Here is a 15,636-nt window from a genome sequence, read left to right as displayed (position 1 = left end):
TCAATTTTTAACTTCTTCAGAATCTTTTCAGCTTTTTGGTCTGGTGAATTTTGTGTGAGCAAGTCTAATACAAGTACTGTTCTGTGAAAGGCGTGGTCTCGTTGCAAGCGACGACGTCTGCCTCGAATTTTCTCGAGAACTCCAACGAACAGTGACGTTTTTTGGGAAGGTCTACAATACTTTTAATGAACGAGAGTATTGTCAATTTCACGACACCACAATAGTCGTACGATGTGCTAAGATTGTGAAAAGTTACCCGAACAGAAAAACAATTATTCATTCTGCTGAAAATTAAACACAGCACTGTTTATATTGTTTGTGAAATTCTCAACCTAGGGTAAGGCACACAAAACACAATAGTTAATTAACTTGGCCAACTTTTGAAATTGAGTACGAGTTTACGACATATTTGAGTTTGAAGAGTTAAAAACCATTTAACTAAACAAAGAGAAACTATAACTTAAACAAGAATCTTCAGCTACGTCATATATTCAAGAATTGTGTGACGTAGTTGCATTATAGTAAAGTATAGTATAGCTAAGTATAGTATAGTATAGAATAGTATAGTATATCATAGTATAGTATAGAATAGTAAAGTACATAATATAGTAAAGTTATATTGTACACTACCGTTTGCTATACATTAACATCATCTTAGGTTCTATGTTCGGACTTACAATCGTCGTCGTGACGTGTTTTATCATTCATCTTACACAACATAAAGCTTACACAATGAAGATGCATAAAAGTTCAAGTAAGCAAATCAATAAACGGTGTATTCAATAGAATCATTACCCCAGCAGCCCAAGCATATAGAATTTTAATTATCCATCTATTGATAATTTTATAACATTAATTGTTGGGGAATCCGGCTAAGACTGCACAACACACCCCTCAATAATATAGCTACATATACAAATAGGTAGTTGGTCTAATGTCGCGTGTAGCTAAAAATAAATAGACTTTAAGTTTAAAGTGTTGATTACTTATGGTATGGCTGGTGGAAGCGTTAGTTTGAGTCAAACAGTTTAAGTATAGTTAAAGAGTTGAGAGTTGTTTGTGCATTTATTTGATTTCTCAAGGAATAATTAATGATTATATTTAAATTACACTATGGGTATTTCTGGTTTTGTGCATGTTTAAAATTAAGATTTATTTTCTATTTTTAATAATAATGCAGGCAGGCTAACGGATTCACAGCGGATAAAATAGAAATTTTAAAAATGCACGAAAAATTAAATAGGAATGTTTTTATAATGACAAATCATCTTCCTAGGCAATGTGTTTTCTTTGAAATTTATTTGAGATTTGACTTGATATTAATTTGGCGGAAAATCATTTGGCAATATGGTAAATCCCATTGCAACAATCTGAAAGACTATGTTATGCTTCCTCTTTCCTACATTTGGCTTCAATGGATTTCTTCTTAGTTAGATAGATAATGCCAAGGCAAAATGTTAAACTAGGATGACATAGAGAATGATAACAAGCTCCTGGCCATGTAAGTATCCCCCCTATTGTTCTAAAGAGTTGTTGTTCTGGCAAGCCTTCAATTTTCAGCTTAAGAAATATCTCCAAGAACGAAAGCTTGTTAGTGACCGGCAGTATGGCTTCCGTAGCGATAGGTTAACTGGTGATTTATCTGGTGGTTTATCTCAACGGACAAAGGATCAAATTTGTACATCGTTTTGAAGAAAATAAGATTATTAGACTTGATGTTCCCGAGACATTTGAAAGAGTTCGGTGGAGCTCTTTGATATCAATGAATCTTTTCTTTGTTGGATTAGAAATTACTTTTTTTTAAAGTTTCAAGTTTGAAATTCCCCAGGGCTCCGTTTTGTCTCCGATACTCTTCATTATTTTTATAAACAATCTTTTGCCTGAAGCTTCATACCCACTTAATTGTTTCGCTGATAACAGTACCCTCGACTTTCGTCGAGAACAATAGTTTGCAGGTACGTTCATCACAAACCATATCTTATGGAGTGCGCACATATTTGACATCGCCAAAAAATTTGATAAGTGTTCTGGCTATAAATTACTCGAGTATAATTCTCATATTTGGGCTGGTGTTCCAATAAATTACTTGAGTCTTTTGAACAGAATTGAAAAGTGAACTCTAAAAATGAGAGGAGACATTTGCTTCTCTTTAAGCGAAAGGTCTCATGCTTATTATTGTTTTATCGTAATTTTTATAAACAATTCTCTAGTGAAATAGACAGTTGCATTTCTCCTCTCTAACAATAGTAGGTAGCCGTACTTTTAGGAATTCCCGTCAGTTAATCCTTTAGCCTAATTTTGGATGCACTGGTAAGTACAGAGATTCTCTCTTTGGCCGGACTACACGAATGTGGAATGCTTTGCCGACTAGATATATTCCACTCATTTCAACGTGCAGACATTAAAAACATCTCTCTTTTCCAACTCTTTCCTCCTTCTCTAATTGACGGCACTGTGTCTAATCATTATAAGGGTATTCATAACACTTTAAGTGCGACCTTACACGTCTCTTTTCAAATAGATGTATGCACTTGTAAACTATGTCACTAAAAACACTTATATTTTTCTGTTCTAACTATAGTTTAATAGCACTTTCTTACTGTTTCCAAGAAATCAGTAAGATTTTCGAAATCACCTTGGAAAACATCCTTAAGAGATAAATCTTTTTCTCGTTATCTTGTGGTGTACTCACAGGGGGGGGGGGGTCAGACCGCTTTTATGGTACCCCTGGTTACGGGTCTTAGCTAAGAAGTTTAGTGCTAGAATAAAAGTAAACATTTTCTACACGCTAAGGCTGTATCTAAACAATGTAAATCAACAATATTATTTATAATGAAGAATTAACTATCATCTAAGTATCAATTTTTACTTGTTTTCCAGTTTTTTCATCTGCATTAAAATTTAATTTCTTTGAAGCAATTAACAGGCCATTAAAAGTGGTCAGAAAATCAATAAAACGTGTATTTAAATTACTTAACAAATTCCTGTGTGCAATACGCTTCAATTTTTCGAAAATAATAAATCAGTAGGTTTAGGGTTTAGGTTTACACTAGTCAAGAAGATACAATGTTTTTTATGGATTTAATTCAAATCTGACCTTCCATAATTCTAAAAAATAAGTTATAGTATTATATTTTATATTATAAAATTATACAATATTATATGCTTTAACGATAAATTTGTTAGTTGGGTTTTGTCGTACTTACATAAAGATCATACAGCGTAGTTTTTAGGAATGAGCGGTCATCATATTTGTATACCAACTCTGGCGTACCACAAGGTAGCCACTTAGGACCTTTACTGTTTATTTTGTACGTTAACGAATTACCTTCTATTATAAAACACTCATCTGTTTTAATTTTTTAATTTACGCTGATGACAATCAAATTTTTAAACGTATTGACTCACTTGACGACTGTTTACTCCTAAAGGATGATCTAAATTGTTTTCGCGAATGGTGTTTTATAAATAAGCAAACAAAATGTTTTGAGTTTCAAATATCAATTAGACTCTTCTTATTTGACTAAACTCTCTACTTTCTCTGACCTAAGTATTATTCTTGACTCAAAATTTACTTTTACCAATCATTATGGCAATATTATTAAAAAAGCAAATAAGACACTCGGATTTATAAAACGGTTTTTACATGATTTTCGCGACCCTTATATTCTTAAACTTCTTTATACATCATTTGTAAGACCAATATTGGTCAGTCCATATAAACAGAGTAAAAGGAGTACAAAGAAGATTCATGCGCTTCTGCCTCCGTTTCTTCCCATGGTCCAATAGGCTCGAACTTCCACCCTACAATCATAGGATCACGCTCATAAATCTTCAGTGGCTTTCTAAACACAGAGAGTATATTCAGCTGTGCTTTATTATAAAATTAATCTATGGGTCAGTCATATCAGCAACAATTTTGGAACAATTAAACTTTATAAATAAAGCCGTTCAAGTATTAGAAGACAAGTTCCTTTAAGTTTTATAAAAAGCAGATCGAATCATGGTAAAAATAGTCCTATCAACTAATTGATTTCAGTTTACAACAAGTATTAATTTTTGGTATATTCCGTAAGCGATGATTTTTAAAGTAAATTTGTTCAATACTTCAGTTTAGCTTCTTTTTTTTGCAAAATGCTTAAAGCATTGTAAATTTATTAATCTAATAATAAATGTAATATTAGTCTTAAGTTCTATCGTTAGTTTGTTTAACAAATTCAACAAATAAATAAATTCCGGAAAATTGTTGTTTCTCAATTAAGAAAAAGTACGGAATTTGATGCAAGAGTTTGTCAAACGCTCCACTGAAGTCACGAAAAATACAGTCACATTCACGTTTGGGTTTAGACTTAAATAATAAAAATAAAAATAAAATGAATGTACATAAGTATATACAAAAATTTCGGAAATTTGTTAATGATAAACTGTGTTGGCCCTCCTTTTTTAAGGCCTCATTATTATTTCTTGATCACATCATAAAGTACAATTTTTGACAAAGTTCAAGACAAATTTCAATGCAGAAAAAAATAAAAATTCGAGGTCCCATTAAGTGATGTCTTATCTTTATTTTTATTTAGTTTAACAATTTAATTTAAAATAAACATCAAATAACAATAATATATTTTTTTATTTATACTTTCAGGTGCAGCATTGCTTACGTTTCCTCCCTTACAACACCAGAAGATCTTTTAAAAAATGCACACAACGCCCTTCGTGCGGAAAAATTAGGTGCCACAATAAAATGCCTGAGCAAGGACGAATTTGATGTATGCCCTCCAAGTAAATTCCGCCAAGCAGATGGCGAATGCAATAATATTGTGCACCGCAATTGGGGTGCTCGTGGTGATATATTTTTAAGATTATTAGAACCAGATTATGCCGATGGTAAGTACAAAATAAAATTTATTGTAAATTAATTTAAACAAATTTCAATTTCAATTTATTTAGGTATAAGCCAACCTCGTTCTTCTCAAAGAAGCAAAACGCTTCCAAATGCCGAACCTATAATAGAAACTTTACAAAATCACATTGAACCTGAGCTAAGACATCCACACATCACTGCCATGTTACCGGCTTGGGGTCAACTGCTTTCCGATGACCTAGTCGAGTTTACCGAACTGCCATCAACTTACAATTGTTGTGACAAAACAACCGAAGAATTAAATTCGGAACAATTTAAAAATTGCTTTGTCAATACGGGTGCTGATTGTAAGGAGTATCAGAGATCAACACCTGGATATGATATCCAAACATGTACCAAAAGTATGTTTTCACCTTGTGGCCTGTGTAAATGAAAGTTATCTTCAATTTGTCTTATTTTAGATAAACGCCAACAGATGAATACAGCTTCTTCCTATATTGACGGTTCTACATTGTACGGAAGAACTACACAAGAAATGCAAGCCTTGAGAACATTTAGCCAAGGAGGAGTTAATATTGAACTGTGCAAAAGATGCCAAGCTTCCGGTGCTACTGGTGCTCTTCATCGTGCTCTGTTGCAGGAACACAACTATATTGCCAAAGAATTGTCTCGTTTAAATCCAACGTGGTCAGAAGATACAACTTTCTTGGAAGCTCGAAGAGTTATTATTGGACAAATTCAACACATAACTTACAATGAATTCTTGCCATTGGTATTGGGTCAAGAGAACACAGCCAAGGTTGACCTTAAGTAAGATAGATTTTTATTTAATTATCTACATATTGTTTATTAAATCTTTTAAATTATTATTTATTTGTTAAATTTAATCGACCACAATCTTAAGTGGTTTTTATCTTGCTGTAACGTAGTACTTCTTGATAAAAAAAATGTTTATCTTGATAAATCACTTGACCACAGAAATAATTCCTAGAACTAAATAAACCATCTTTTATTTTTAGATTGACTCCAGAGAAGTATTTCACTAACTACTCCAGTAGCAATCGTGGTGGAATTTATAATGAATTTGCGACAAGTGCAATTCCAGCCTTCCTCACCATGTATCCTCCAGAAATGGTAAATCACCTTCAAGCCATGTGCTTAAAAAATCCTAACTTTATTATTTTTATTTTGTAGATAAGTACGTCGATGTCAGCCACTTCTTTGTTAAACATTGCAGCCCTACAAAAGTCACTAATACCGCCTAGGGTCACATCTGATGGTTGGAGTGAACTCGCATTGGCAATACATCGAGGACGCGACCATGGAATTCCCTCATACAGAAACGCATTGGATTTATGTGAAAAACGTTTTGCCGTAAATGATGTTTCAAATATAACATTTGAAACCTTATCATCGGTTTCGAACATTCCTGAGGAACATATAACCATGCTAAGGGATATCTATGAGTAAAATATTTTAGAACGCACATTTTCTATATCCAAAATTTCATATATTTTCAATTTTCATTATAGAAACGCTGAAGACATTGATTTGCTAGTTGGAGGTCTTTTGGAAAATCCTGCTGTGGGTTCACTATTTGGGCCAACTATTACTTGCTTGTTGACACGGCAATTCGCTCAATTGAAAACAACCGATCGATTTTGGTATGAAAACGAGATTCCTCCATCATCGTTTACTCTTGACCAGCTGAAGGCTATTCGTCAGACAACTTTGTCTGGACTTTTGTGTTCGACTAAGCAAGTTGATAAAGCACAACCAAAGGCTTTTATCCGCGAAGATAGCTTTTTGTAAGTTAAAAATAGTTTCATAAATTAAAATAGTGTCTAACCGTAAATTTTGCACTGTTAGAAATACTCTTCTTGCTTGTGATCAACTTCCAAAACTTGACCTGCGTGCCTGGAAAGCTGATCCAAATGAGGAAGATGTGAAGGAACGCATTGAGGATACACCTGAAGTTAAGGAAGTCATCCGGGAAATCAGCCCAGAGTTATTAGAAGCTGCTGTTGAAAGAGCAAAGGACGAACTTTATGCGAGAAAACGTTTTGAATATGACTCCTGGTTATCACGTAAGGAACACCCACAAACTTATTTTCCTAGATATATTTATTCTAGATATGTTTTTGTTTGTTTTAGAGGGTGGAATCGATGCTAAGTCACCAGACGGAGTGGCAGCATCATTCAGCAAGGCAAATAGAGCAGCTCTACTTCAAGCCAACAGTTCTCTCATGCTTGAGCTTACATCTAATGAAATTTTGAATACTTTAAACCAAATAACGCGTCGTAAACGTCAAGTTTTCGACGGTAGCATTAATGCGTTTAATCGCAACGAATTAACCGAAACTCTCCAAACCATCGATATCAGTTCATTCCTTTCGGGAAATGTGAATTCACGTCAGCATGTTGAACAGCAATGCGATGATCCTCCACTTCCCTGCGATGGCAACACACCTTTCCGTACTTTTACTGGATATTGTAACAACTTGCGCAATCCCAACTGGGGCAAATCGTTATCGACATTTTCACGTCTGCTGCCTGCTCAGTATGAAGATGGTGTATCAAAGCCAAGAATATCTTCCGTAACCGGAGCACCACTGCCAAATCCGCGAACCATTTCGACTCTTATTCATCCTGATATTTCGAACTTGCACACTCGCTACTCACTGATGGTCATGCAGTTCGCTCAGTTTGTCGATCACGATTTGACTCTTACTCCAATTCACAAAGGTTTCCATGAGTCAATTCCAAGTTGCCGTCGTTGCGATTCCCCACAAACTGTTCATCCAGAGTGTAATCCATTCCCAGTACCAGCCGGCGACTACTTTTATCCAGAAGTCAATGTAACCAGTGGAGAACGTCTCTGTTTCCCTTCGATGAGATCACTGCCAGGACAACTTACATTAGGTCCACGTGACCAAATGAACCAAAACACACATTTCTTGGACTCTTCTATGATCTATGGAGAAAATAACTGCATTGCAAACAAACTTCGTGGATTTTCGGGACGTTTGAATTCAACGGTTCATCCAATCCGTGGAAAAGAACTCCTTCCACAGACCAACTCACATCCGGAATGTAAATCTCGCAGTCGCTTGTGCTTCATTGGAGGAGATGATCGTGCTTCCGAACAGCCTGGTCTCACTGCAATTCATACAATATTTTTAAGGGAACATAACCGAATTGTAGAGGGATTACGTGGAGTAAATCCTCATTGGACAGGCGATCAGTTGTATCATCATACAAGACGTATTGTCGGTGCTCAATTCCAACACATTGTATTTAATGAGTTCTTGCCACGTATTTTAAGTTGGAACGCTGTGAATCTCTATGGACTGAAGCTCTTACCACAGGGTTACTATAAGGACTACAATCCATCGTGCAGTCCAATTGTGTTTAATGAATTTGCCGCTGCTGCATTCCGTATTGGTCACTCGCTTTTGAGACCACATATTCCACGTTTGAGTGTTAATCATCAACCCGTCGATCCACCTCTATTATTGCGTGATGGTTTCTTTAAGATGGATGTTATGTTGCAGGTTTGTTTTTTACTGAAAGAACGAAATTTCCAGTAGAAATTTTTAATCAAATTTTCTTTTTAGCCAGGAATAGTTGACGAAATTAGTAGAGGGTTAGTGGCTACCCCAATGGAAACATTGGACCAGTTTATTACCGGCGAAGTGACCAATCACTTGTTCGAGGATAGAAAAATTCCATTCTCTGGAATCGATTTGATTTCCCTAAATGTTCAACGAGGTAAGGCAAATCAGGATTGATGAAAACTTATTTCTTTTAACACTGCCATAAACTTCTTAGCACGTGATCATGGTATTCCATCCTACAATAACTATCGAGCATTATGTAATCTCAAGCGGGCCAACACTTGGTCAGACTTAAGTCGTGAAATTCCACCGGAAGTCATCAATCGTTTCAAGAAAATTTACGCATCCGTTGATGACATCGATTTATTCCCTGGTTCAATGACAGAAAGACCACTGCAAGGTGGATTGGTGGGACCGACACTAGCCTGTATAATTGGTATTCAATTTAGACAGCTCAGGAAGTGTGATCGTTTTTGGTTGGTTTTGAATTTAAGTGCCTATTTTAGAAATAAATTAATACGAAATAAATAAATATTTTTCAGGTATGAAAATGATAATCCTGAAGTTAAATTCTCCGAAGCTCAATTAGCTGAAATCCGAAAGGCAACACTCGCCAAAGTTATTTGTGAAAATTTGGAAATTCCCGGAGACATGCAGCGAGCTGCTCTGGATTTGCCAAGTAATTTCTTGTAAGTTGGAAATATGCTTTCAGAAAAAAAAAACACCTTCTTTAACATTTCCTTTTGTTCTAATGTAGGAACCCACGTGTCCCATGTCAGTCTATGCCACAAATCGACTTGAGTGCTTGGCGAGAGAACATTCAAGGCTGTCAAATAGGTAATCGTCAGGTGCAGGTTGGAGAATCAGCATTCCCATCACCATGTACAAGCTGCGTCTGTTCCGCCGATGGGGTAGGTTCATAGAGTTTATATTTTGAAAAATGTACTAACTTCTGTCTTTTGTTTGTCTAACTTAGCCTCAGTGTGCCTCTTTGAGGATAACAGATTGTGGACAACTTATTCGCCAGTGGCCACGCGAGTCTATTCTACGTGATGAAGTTTGTAACTCCCAGTGTGGTATATATTTGCGTGGAAATTCTTTTCCAGGTAATGTTCCACCAGTAAACCAACCACAACAGCGTGTTCAAAGATCAAGGTCTCAAAATCTATTCAAATTCCCTGATCTCACACCGTTTGTTACTTCATAAAATATAAAATCTACAAAAAGACAATTTGAATTTATTGTTTTGAGATGACGGAAGTTTGAATTAAATTTTTAGTTTTTAGTTAACCTAATTGTAAATATTCTTGGTCGTATAAATGTATTATGTATGTTAAATGTTGGAAGGAACATACTTTAGGAACTGCGCTTTATATAACTTTGAAAATAAAATAAACATAAAAATAACTTATTTATAATAATCGGGTGTTTTTGTCATTTTCAGTTTCAAGTCCTTCAGGTATTCCTATTTATTTTTTTTTATTTAAGCTGTCCTTGGAAAAAGGGAATTTAAACATATAAATTATGACAAAATAAGTTCTTATGGACTTCCATTGATAAGGCCGTGTTCCGTGCGATCTTCTTCTCTTACTTCAGCGGTATTAATGTTGTGTTCTTCAGTTTCGTTTTCTGATACTATTTATTTATTTCAATTTCGAAAACTTATACCATTAAGATAAGATATCTTATAAGCTAGTGATAAGTGTAGTAATGCGACTGTAAGTTTTCGTATACTTTGGAAACTACAAGAATTCTAAATCCTTTCAAGATCAAGCATTCAATATAGTGTTCAATTAAACCGAGGGGATAATTTAAGTAAATCTTCACATCTTTGGCGTACAAAGCTAAGACATAAAATTTCATGGAGTCTGGAATTTAATTGTATGTATGTAAATGTAATTGAAAACAACAATGGACCAAGAATGGAGCCTTCCGGAACACCATTTGAATTCGGAAGGTAATTTGATAGCGACCTATTTATTTAAACAGTTTGTGATCTAACTGTAAGGTATGACAAAATTAAGTTTGCTGCCGCAGAAGAAAAATTAAATTCATTAATAACTTTACTGCATAATAATGTGTGGTCAACTGAATCGAAAAATCTAAGAGGTCTAAATATGACACATGATCTTTATCCATTGACATCATCAAGTCTTCAATAACATTGATTAGGGCAGTGATACAACTACATATGTTCCTTCCGGAAACCAGATTGCATAGGAGTAATTAGATTGTTGGCATTAAGAAAATTATTTAATTGTTTTTGAATGAGTCTTTCAAAGACTTTAGACAAAATAGCAATTGGCCTGAGCTCTATCCCTTTGGAATTTTTTGGTGTAGGTAAGATTTTTGTTAGGATAGTGACCAGACATGATGATAAAATTAAAAATATGGGTTAAGAATGTTAGAAGAATAGGCAGCAACATTTTGAGAAATGATGGATATCGTCAATGCCAACGGCTTTTGATTTAATTTGGAGAATTGATTCAACAACATCTTTTCTCTTCTTTTTTTATTTCATTGCTTTCATTGTTAAACTTAATAGGTTATCACTAGTTTATAAGATAATATATCTTAATGTGTATAGCCATATCGAAATAAATAAATAAAAAATATCGGCAGAGTCGACGGAGGAAAAACCAAACCTAGAGATGGCCATTGGTTCTATTGATTCAGGCCCAACAACTTCATGGTAATGAGAATTTGAAGCACTTAAGGTTTCAACACAAGAACTACTCGTAACAAATCTTTCGTTCAGCATATTGTTATCTATTTCAGAGCTGAGGCACAATTTATTCTTGCATAAACCACAGTTTCGCAGGCTTGCTCATAATTTTCGACCTCCTTGAGAATGGCTTTGGTAATTTGAAAAACTAAAACTTTCTTATTTCGGTTACTACCTTGTTACGTAGCGAGCAGTAAGTGCGACTTAGTTCAATATTCGATATCGTACTTATATGCAAGATCGTGCTTTATTATAAGGGAACGGATATACAACGTTAACCATGGTTGATGTGCCGCTTTTACGACTTTGATCGTACCTGACCAACAACCTCTTAACATTTTTATTACAACATTATAGATGGTATCACAATTTATGATTCTAACATTTGCCTCTAACACATCAAAATTAATATTTCGAAAATCCCTGAATTGAAAACTTTGAATAACGACCTCTAAGTCAAAGTTATAAGTTAAGTAGATTAAATCATGCCTAGAAAAGGCTGGGGCGTATAATGTACAACCTTTCTTAAATCACTCACCCAGAATAGGTCTAAAAGAGTAGAACATGTGTTAGAAAAATGAGTTGGTAGAATAGAGTTAACGGGATGTAAACTGAAGGTGAGTAAGCTATCTACCAGATCGTTTTGGGGTAGCAAATTACTATTAAAGTCGCCACATATTAATATTTTAGGGCATGATTGAGTCAGAACTTCGAGTAATGTCATAAGCGGCATATTATTCTTTGATCTATAAACGGACCCGCCCAGAATTGTACCTTGAGCGCCTACAATTTTTATAAACAGATATTCAATTTCACTTCCTTGTTCTGGGCTGCAACAGAGTTTACATTGTATGTCACAACGAACAAATATTGCAACACCCCCTCTACGGTTAGCTCTGTCATATCTAAACGGTTTTTGATAGCCTTTCCATGAGCACATGTTATCATTTGTGCCTTCAGATAGCCAAGTTTACTTGTTATCATTTGCTGAAACGGCATTAATCGACCTTTTCACTTTCTGCCAGTTACTGCATATGGAAACAGTTTCAAGTTCTCAAGCTCCCAAAAACTATATCCACTTCGATCATATATTCAATCATCTTACAAGCATACTATGCTTTGCAAGCAAAGAAACGCATCTTGTCACAGTAAAAAGTGCTTCATATTTTTGATTTTTTTTTCAAATACTTCAGACTTCTCCTTATAAGATAAATAACTACGTAGTGGGTGTACTCATCTATAAAAGAAACAAAGTACTTAAAACCTCCATAGATGGCAGGTGAATTCCTTCAGGAAGTCTTTTGCTTCTTTCGTGTATTCGAAAACAAAGGTTTATGACACCGATATCACAAAATCGAAGAGTTTTCAATCGATTCATCCCAGTTCCCCTTAAATAATTTCCACGAAAGTAAGTTTGAAATCATTATTTACACGCATACGATTGATTTTGAAAGTTCTTCAGTTTGAATTCATACAAGCTTCTTTTCAATCTTACAATGATTTCTTCATCGTGTATCTTAATTTAAGCACTATTACTAGTGAAACAAACGATTGGTCCACAATTTATAAGTCGGCGAACAGAAATAAGATTGTCTCTCAAATTTAATTTAATTTAATTTAGTACCTTTACCTTCGTTTTTATATCCACAAATTTATGCACGTTAATTTTTACCGGGTTCTTCAAAGCCTACATTTTTTAAGAAGAAGCTGGTTAGAAGATCGCTGGAGCCTAAATCCAATATAAAAGGCACAGATGTTTAGTTACTTTGATTAAACATGAAGCACACTGATTTGCTTTTCTTCATAGCCACTGTTGCTGGAACATTCAGCAAAACTTGCTACTTTCTTGAGTCTTCAATTTGTTTTCATATGGCCACGCTTACTACAGTTGTTACATTTGCCATTGAATTGGTAATTCTTATGTCTCTAAATGGCAAATGCATTTGGTGTTTTTATATCTTCATTTCACTGTAAGATCTCCTTCCTTCCTGTTCTCGGGAGCTGTTACTAGCGGGTCAAAGCTCTCTGGAAGTGTAAGGAGCAACTGCGATACAAGATCGCTCTCTGCGAACGTTGCCCCTGTTGACTTCAAACTACTGACCACACTCCTCACAATAATCTGACTCAATGGCAATAACATCGTTAAGGGCTTTCCACATATCTTTTTCAGATTCTTTATTCCTGACGTGGTCCAAAAAATCGTCTGGTATGCAGCTGACAATTATAGATTTAGCTTTCTCGTTTTCCTCTTGAAATTTCAATATTAATTGTGTTATAACAAATTATTGTTTTTAATTTATTTTATTTTGCAATGACCAAATATCGGTTTTGAAAGACTCTGGTTTTGAAGCATAGTTTTTGTACATGTCTTGAAAGTTTTTGAAAGAACATTGAGGGAATTCACAAAGCTAGTGGCTTGAATGCATATGTCTACCATTTGACTTAAACAAAGCGTTTGACAAAATTTCTCATAATCTTAGTCTTCAAATTCTCCGGATTAAGTTTTGAACCTCTCAACCTTGTCAAATGTACCTACGCTGATGATACAAAATTTTGCAAAATCATTGCAACTTCAAAAATAAAGATCTCGACAATTTCTCCACCTGGTATAACAAAAATTGCTTCGATCTGGCAGCTGGCAGCTCCCCGTCATTACTTTCGTCATAATCATCCCATATATGTTTATAGTAGAAAACATAAAGTATTTCGGCCTTCAATGGATGGTCTCGTTAAACGATGGTCCAAAGAATTTTTTAGCCCTTACGAGACCAGATCGCATTACACGGCTTTTGTCCGACCTCTACCATATCAAAGATTTCTTCGTTTTACACTTCAATACCTTTCTCGGAAAATCCTTTGATCTTACCCCCGTGATCACCTCCGTCTATTGAATCTCAAACTCATTAGAGGAACGGAGAAAAATTGCTGACATACTGTTCTTACATCTGCTTCTCTGTTTCAGTCGATTGCTCATCTCTCTATAATTCGATTTCTTTTACGGCTAACACCCGCAACCTGAGACTCATCTTCTTTCCTTTTTTCCGGCTGCTAGTATCAGCACTTTAACTCCTCCTGGAGCATAGGGCGGCAACCAGTTCCTTCCATCTCTCTCTATTCCTAGCACGGTACCTCAGCTGGAACGACGTCCCCAAGTTTTGGGACCGAGCTTCCTTCATGACAGATGATCTCCACGTTCTTGATCTTGGCCTTCCTGGCCAACTTCTACCTTGAGGATTCCATTGTAAGCACTGCTTTGCTATGTTGTCGTTCGGCTTCCTCAATGTATGGACAACCCAGTGCCACTTTCAATGCGCGATGTCAACATCCACTTTTGTTTGCTCAGTCCTGAGCCACAGTTTATCGTTATATATGGTTTGTGGCCACCGGATGTTTAGGACAGCGGTTGACAGCAACCTTCTTGATATGTTAGCAGAGCACTTCCACGTTTCGCAGGTATATAGCAGCACGGATTTTACGTTGAACTCAAACAACTTTAACTTGGTACGGAGCGTTATTTCCCTGGAGTTCCACACTTAAGGAAACATTCCGAAAGCACTACGGGCTTTATTTATTTTTTTGGTGACATCCAGGTCCGTTCCACTATCGAGTGCCAAATAACTTCCCAGATAGTTGAACTGGGTGACCTCCTCTACTGCCACTTGTCTCACAATAATCTGTTGTTGGTTTCGGCTGGTGTGCATTAACTTGGCCTTACTGGCATTAATCCTTAAGCCATCCACCTCCCCATTTTCTTGAAGAGATTGCCACATTTGGGGTCTCCATTTCTGTTTGCCATTAAGCATATGTCGTCAGCATAGTCCAAATGGCTTAATGTTTATTGGATACTCAGTCTTTCGTGTTCGTAGCAGTTATAACATCATCAATAGCAAGCAAGAACAGAATCGGTGCCAATACATCACCGTATCTCACTCCCAGTCGCACTTCAAATGCGTCGGAAAGCTGTCCATTGTGCAAAGCGAAAAACCTTGCAATAATTTTACCAATGCATCTAGCACCAAGCAATCTCCAAATAGCATCAAGACTTACGCGATCGAAGGCCTTTTCAAAATAATAATGTGTTCCTTCCATTTCCTGGGAAAGGTTTCGTTTTCCCAAACAGACTTAACAAGTGGCAGTCGACAAAATACCGGCATCCAAGTTGGGGTCTGCTTTGAGAAATTCGGCAGGTATGAAATCCAGCCCTGCTGCTTTGTTGTTCTTTAAATGATGTATCGCGGTTCTTATTTGCCTGCATGTCGGGGGGTCAATATATGTAAATGCTTCTGGAAAAACCGTTTTCCGATAAGCATCAGTTTTATTATTTATATTTATTTTAAGTGCTCTGCCGTGTGTAATTTTGTCCCAGGTGTCTTGGTATATCCACAAATCCTTATCTCTAGATCCTTATCTTTGATTGCCCATACTCACTCCTC

General features: G+C 35.8%; 1 protein-coding gene across 1 annotated transcript in view; it reads left to right on the top strand.

Annotated features, from left to right (window-relative positions):
- Positions 1-9,899, top strand: part of LOC129949326 (uncharacterized) — a 42,680-nt gene extending 32,781 nt beyond the window's left edge. Inside the window, exons 2-14 of the mRNA XM_056060717.1 lie at positions 4,643-4,884; positions 4,948-5,262; positions 5,323-5,671; positions 5,881-5,995; positions 6,056-6,327; positions 6,394-6,669; positions 6,731-6,948; positions 7,016-8,415; positions 8,479-8,632; positions 8,693-8,954; positions 9,021-9,167; positions 9,236-9,389; positions 9,455-9,899. Coding sequence (XP_055916692.1) covers positions 4,643-4,884; positions 4,948-5,262; positions 5,323-5,671; positions 5,881-5,995; positions 6,056-6,327; positions 6,394-6,669; positions 6,731-6,948; positions 7,016-8,415; positions 8,479-8,632; positions 8,693-8,954; positions 9,021-9,167; positions 9,236-9,389; positions 9,455-9,685 — 4,135 coding nt within the window. The 3' untranslated portion in view covers positions 9,686-9,899. The remainder of the gene's footprint in view (positions 1-4,642; positions 4,885-4,947; positions 5,263-5,322; positions 5,672-5,880; positions 5,996-6,055; positions 6,328-6,393; positions 6,670-6,730; positions 6,949-7,015; positions 8,416-8,478; positions 8,633-8,692; positions 8,955-9,020; positions 9,168-9,235; positions 9,390-9,454) is intronic.
- Positions 9,900-15,636: the final 5,737 nt, after the last annotated feature.

The sequence above is a fragment of the Eupeodes corollae genome, chromosome 3, assembly GCF_945859685.1.
Source record: "Eupeodes corollae chromosome 3, idEupCoro1.1, whole genome shotgun sequence".
In the NCBI taxonomy this organism is placed as follows: domain Eukaryota; kingdom Metazoa; phylum Arthropoda; class Insecta; order Diptera; family Syrphidae; genus Eupeodes; species Eupeodes corollae.
The sequence above is the reverse complement of the archived record's forward strand: the minus strand, read 5'-3'. Positions and strand labels throughout refer to the sequence as shown.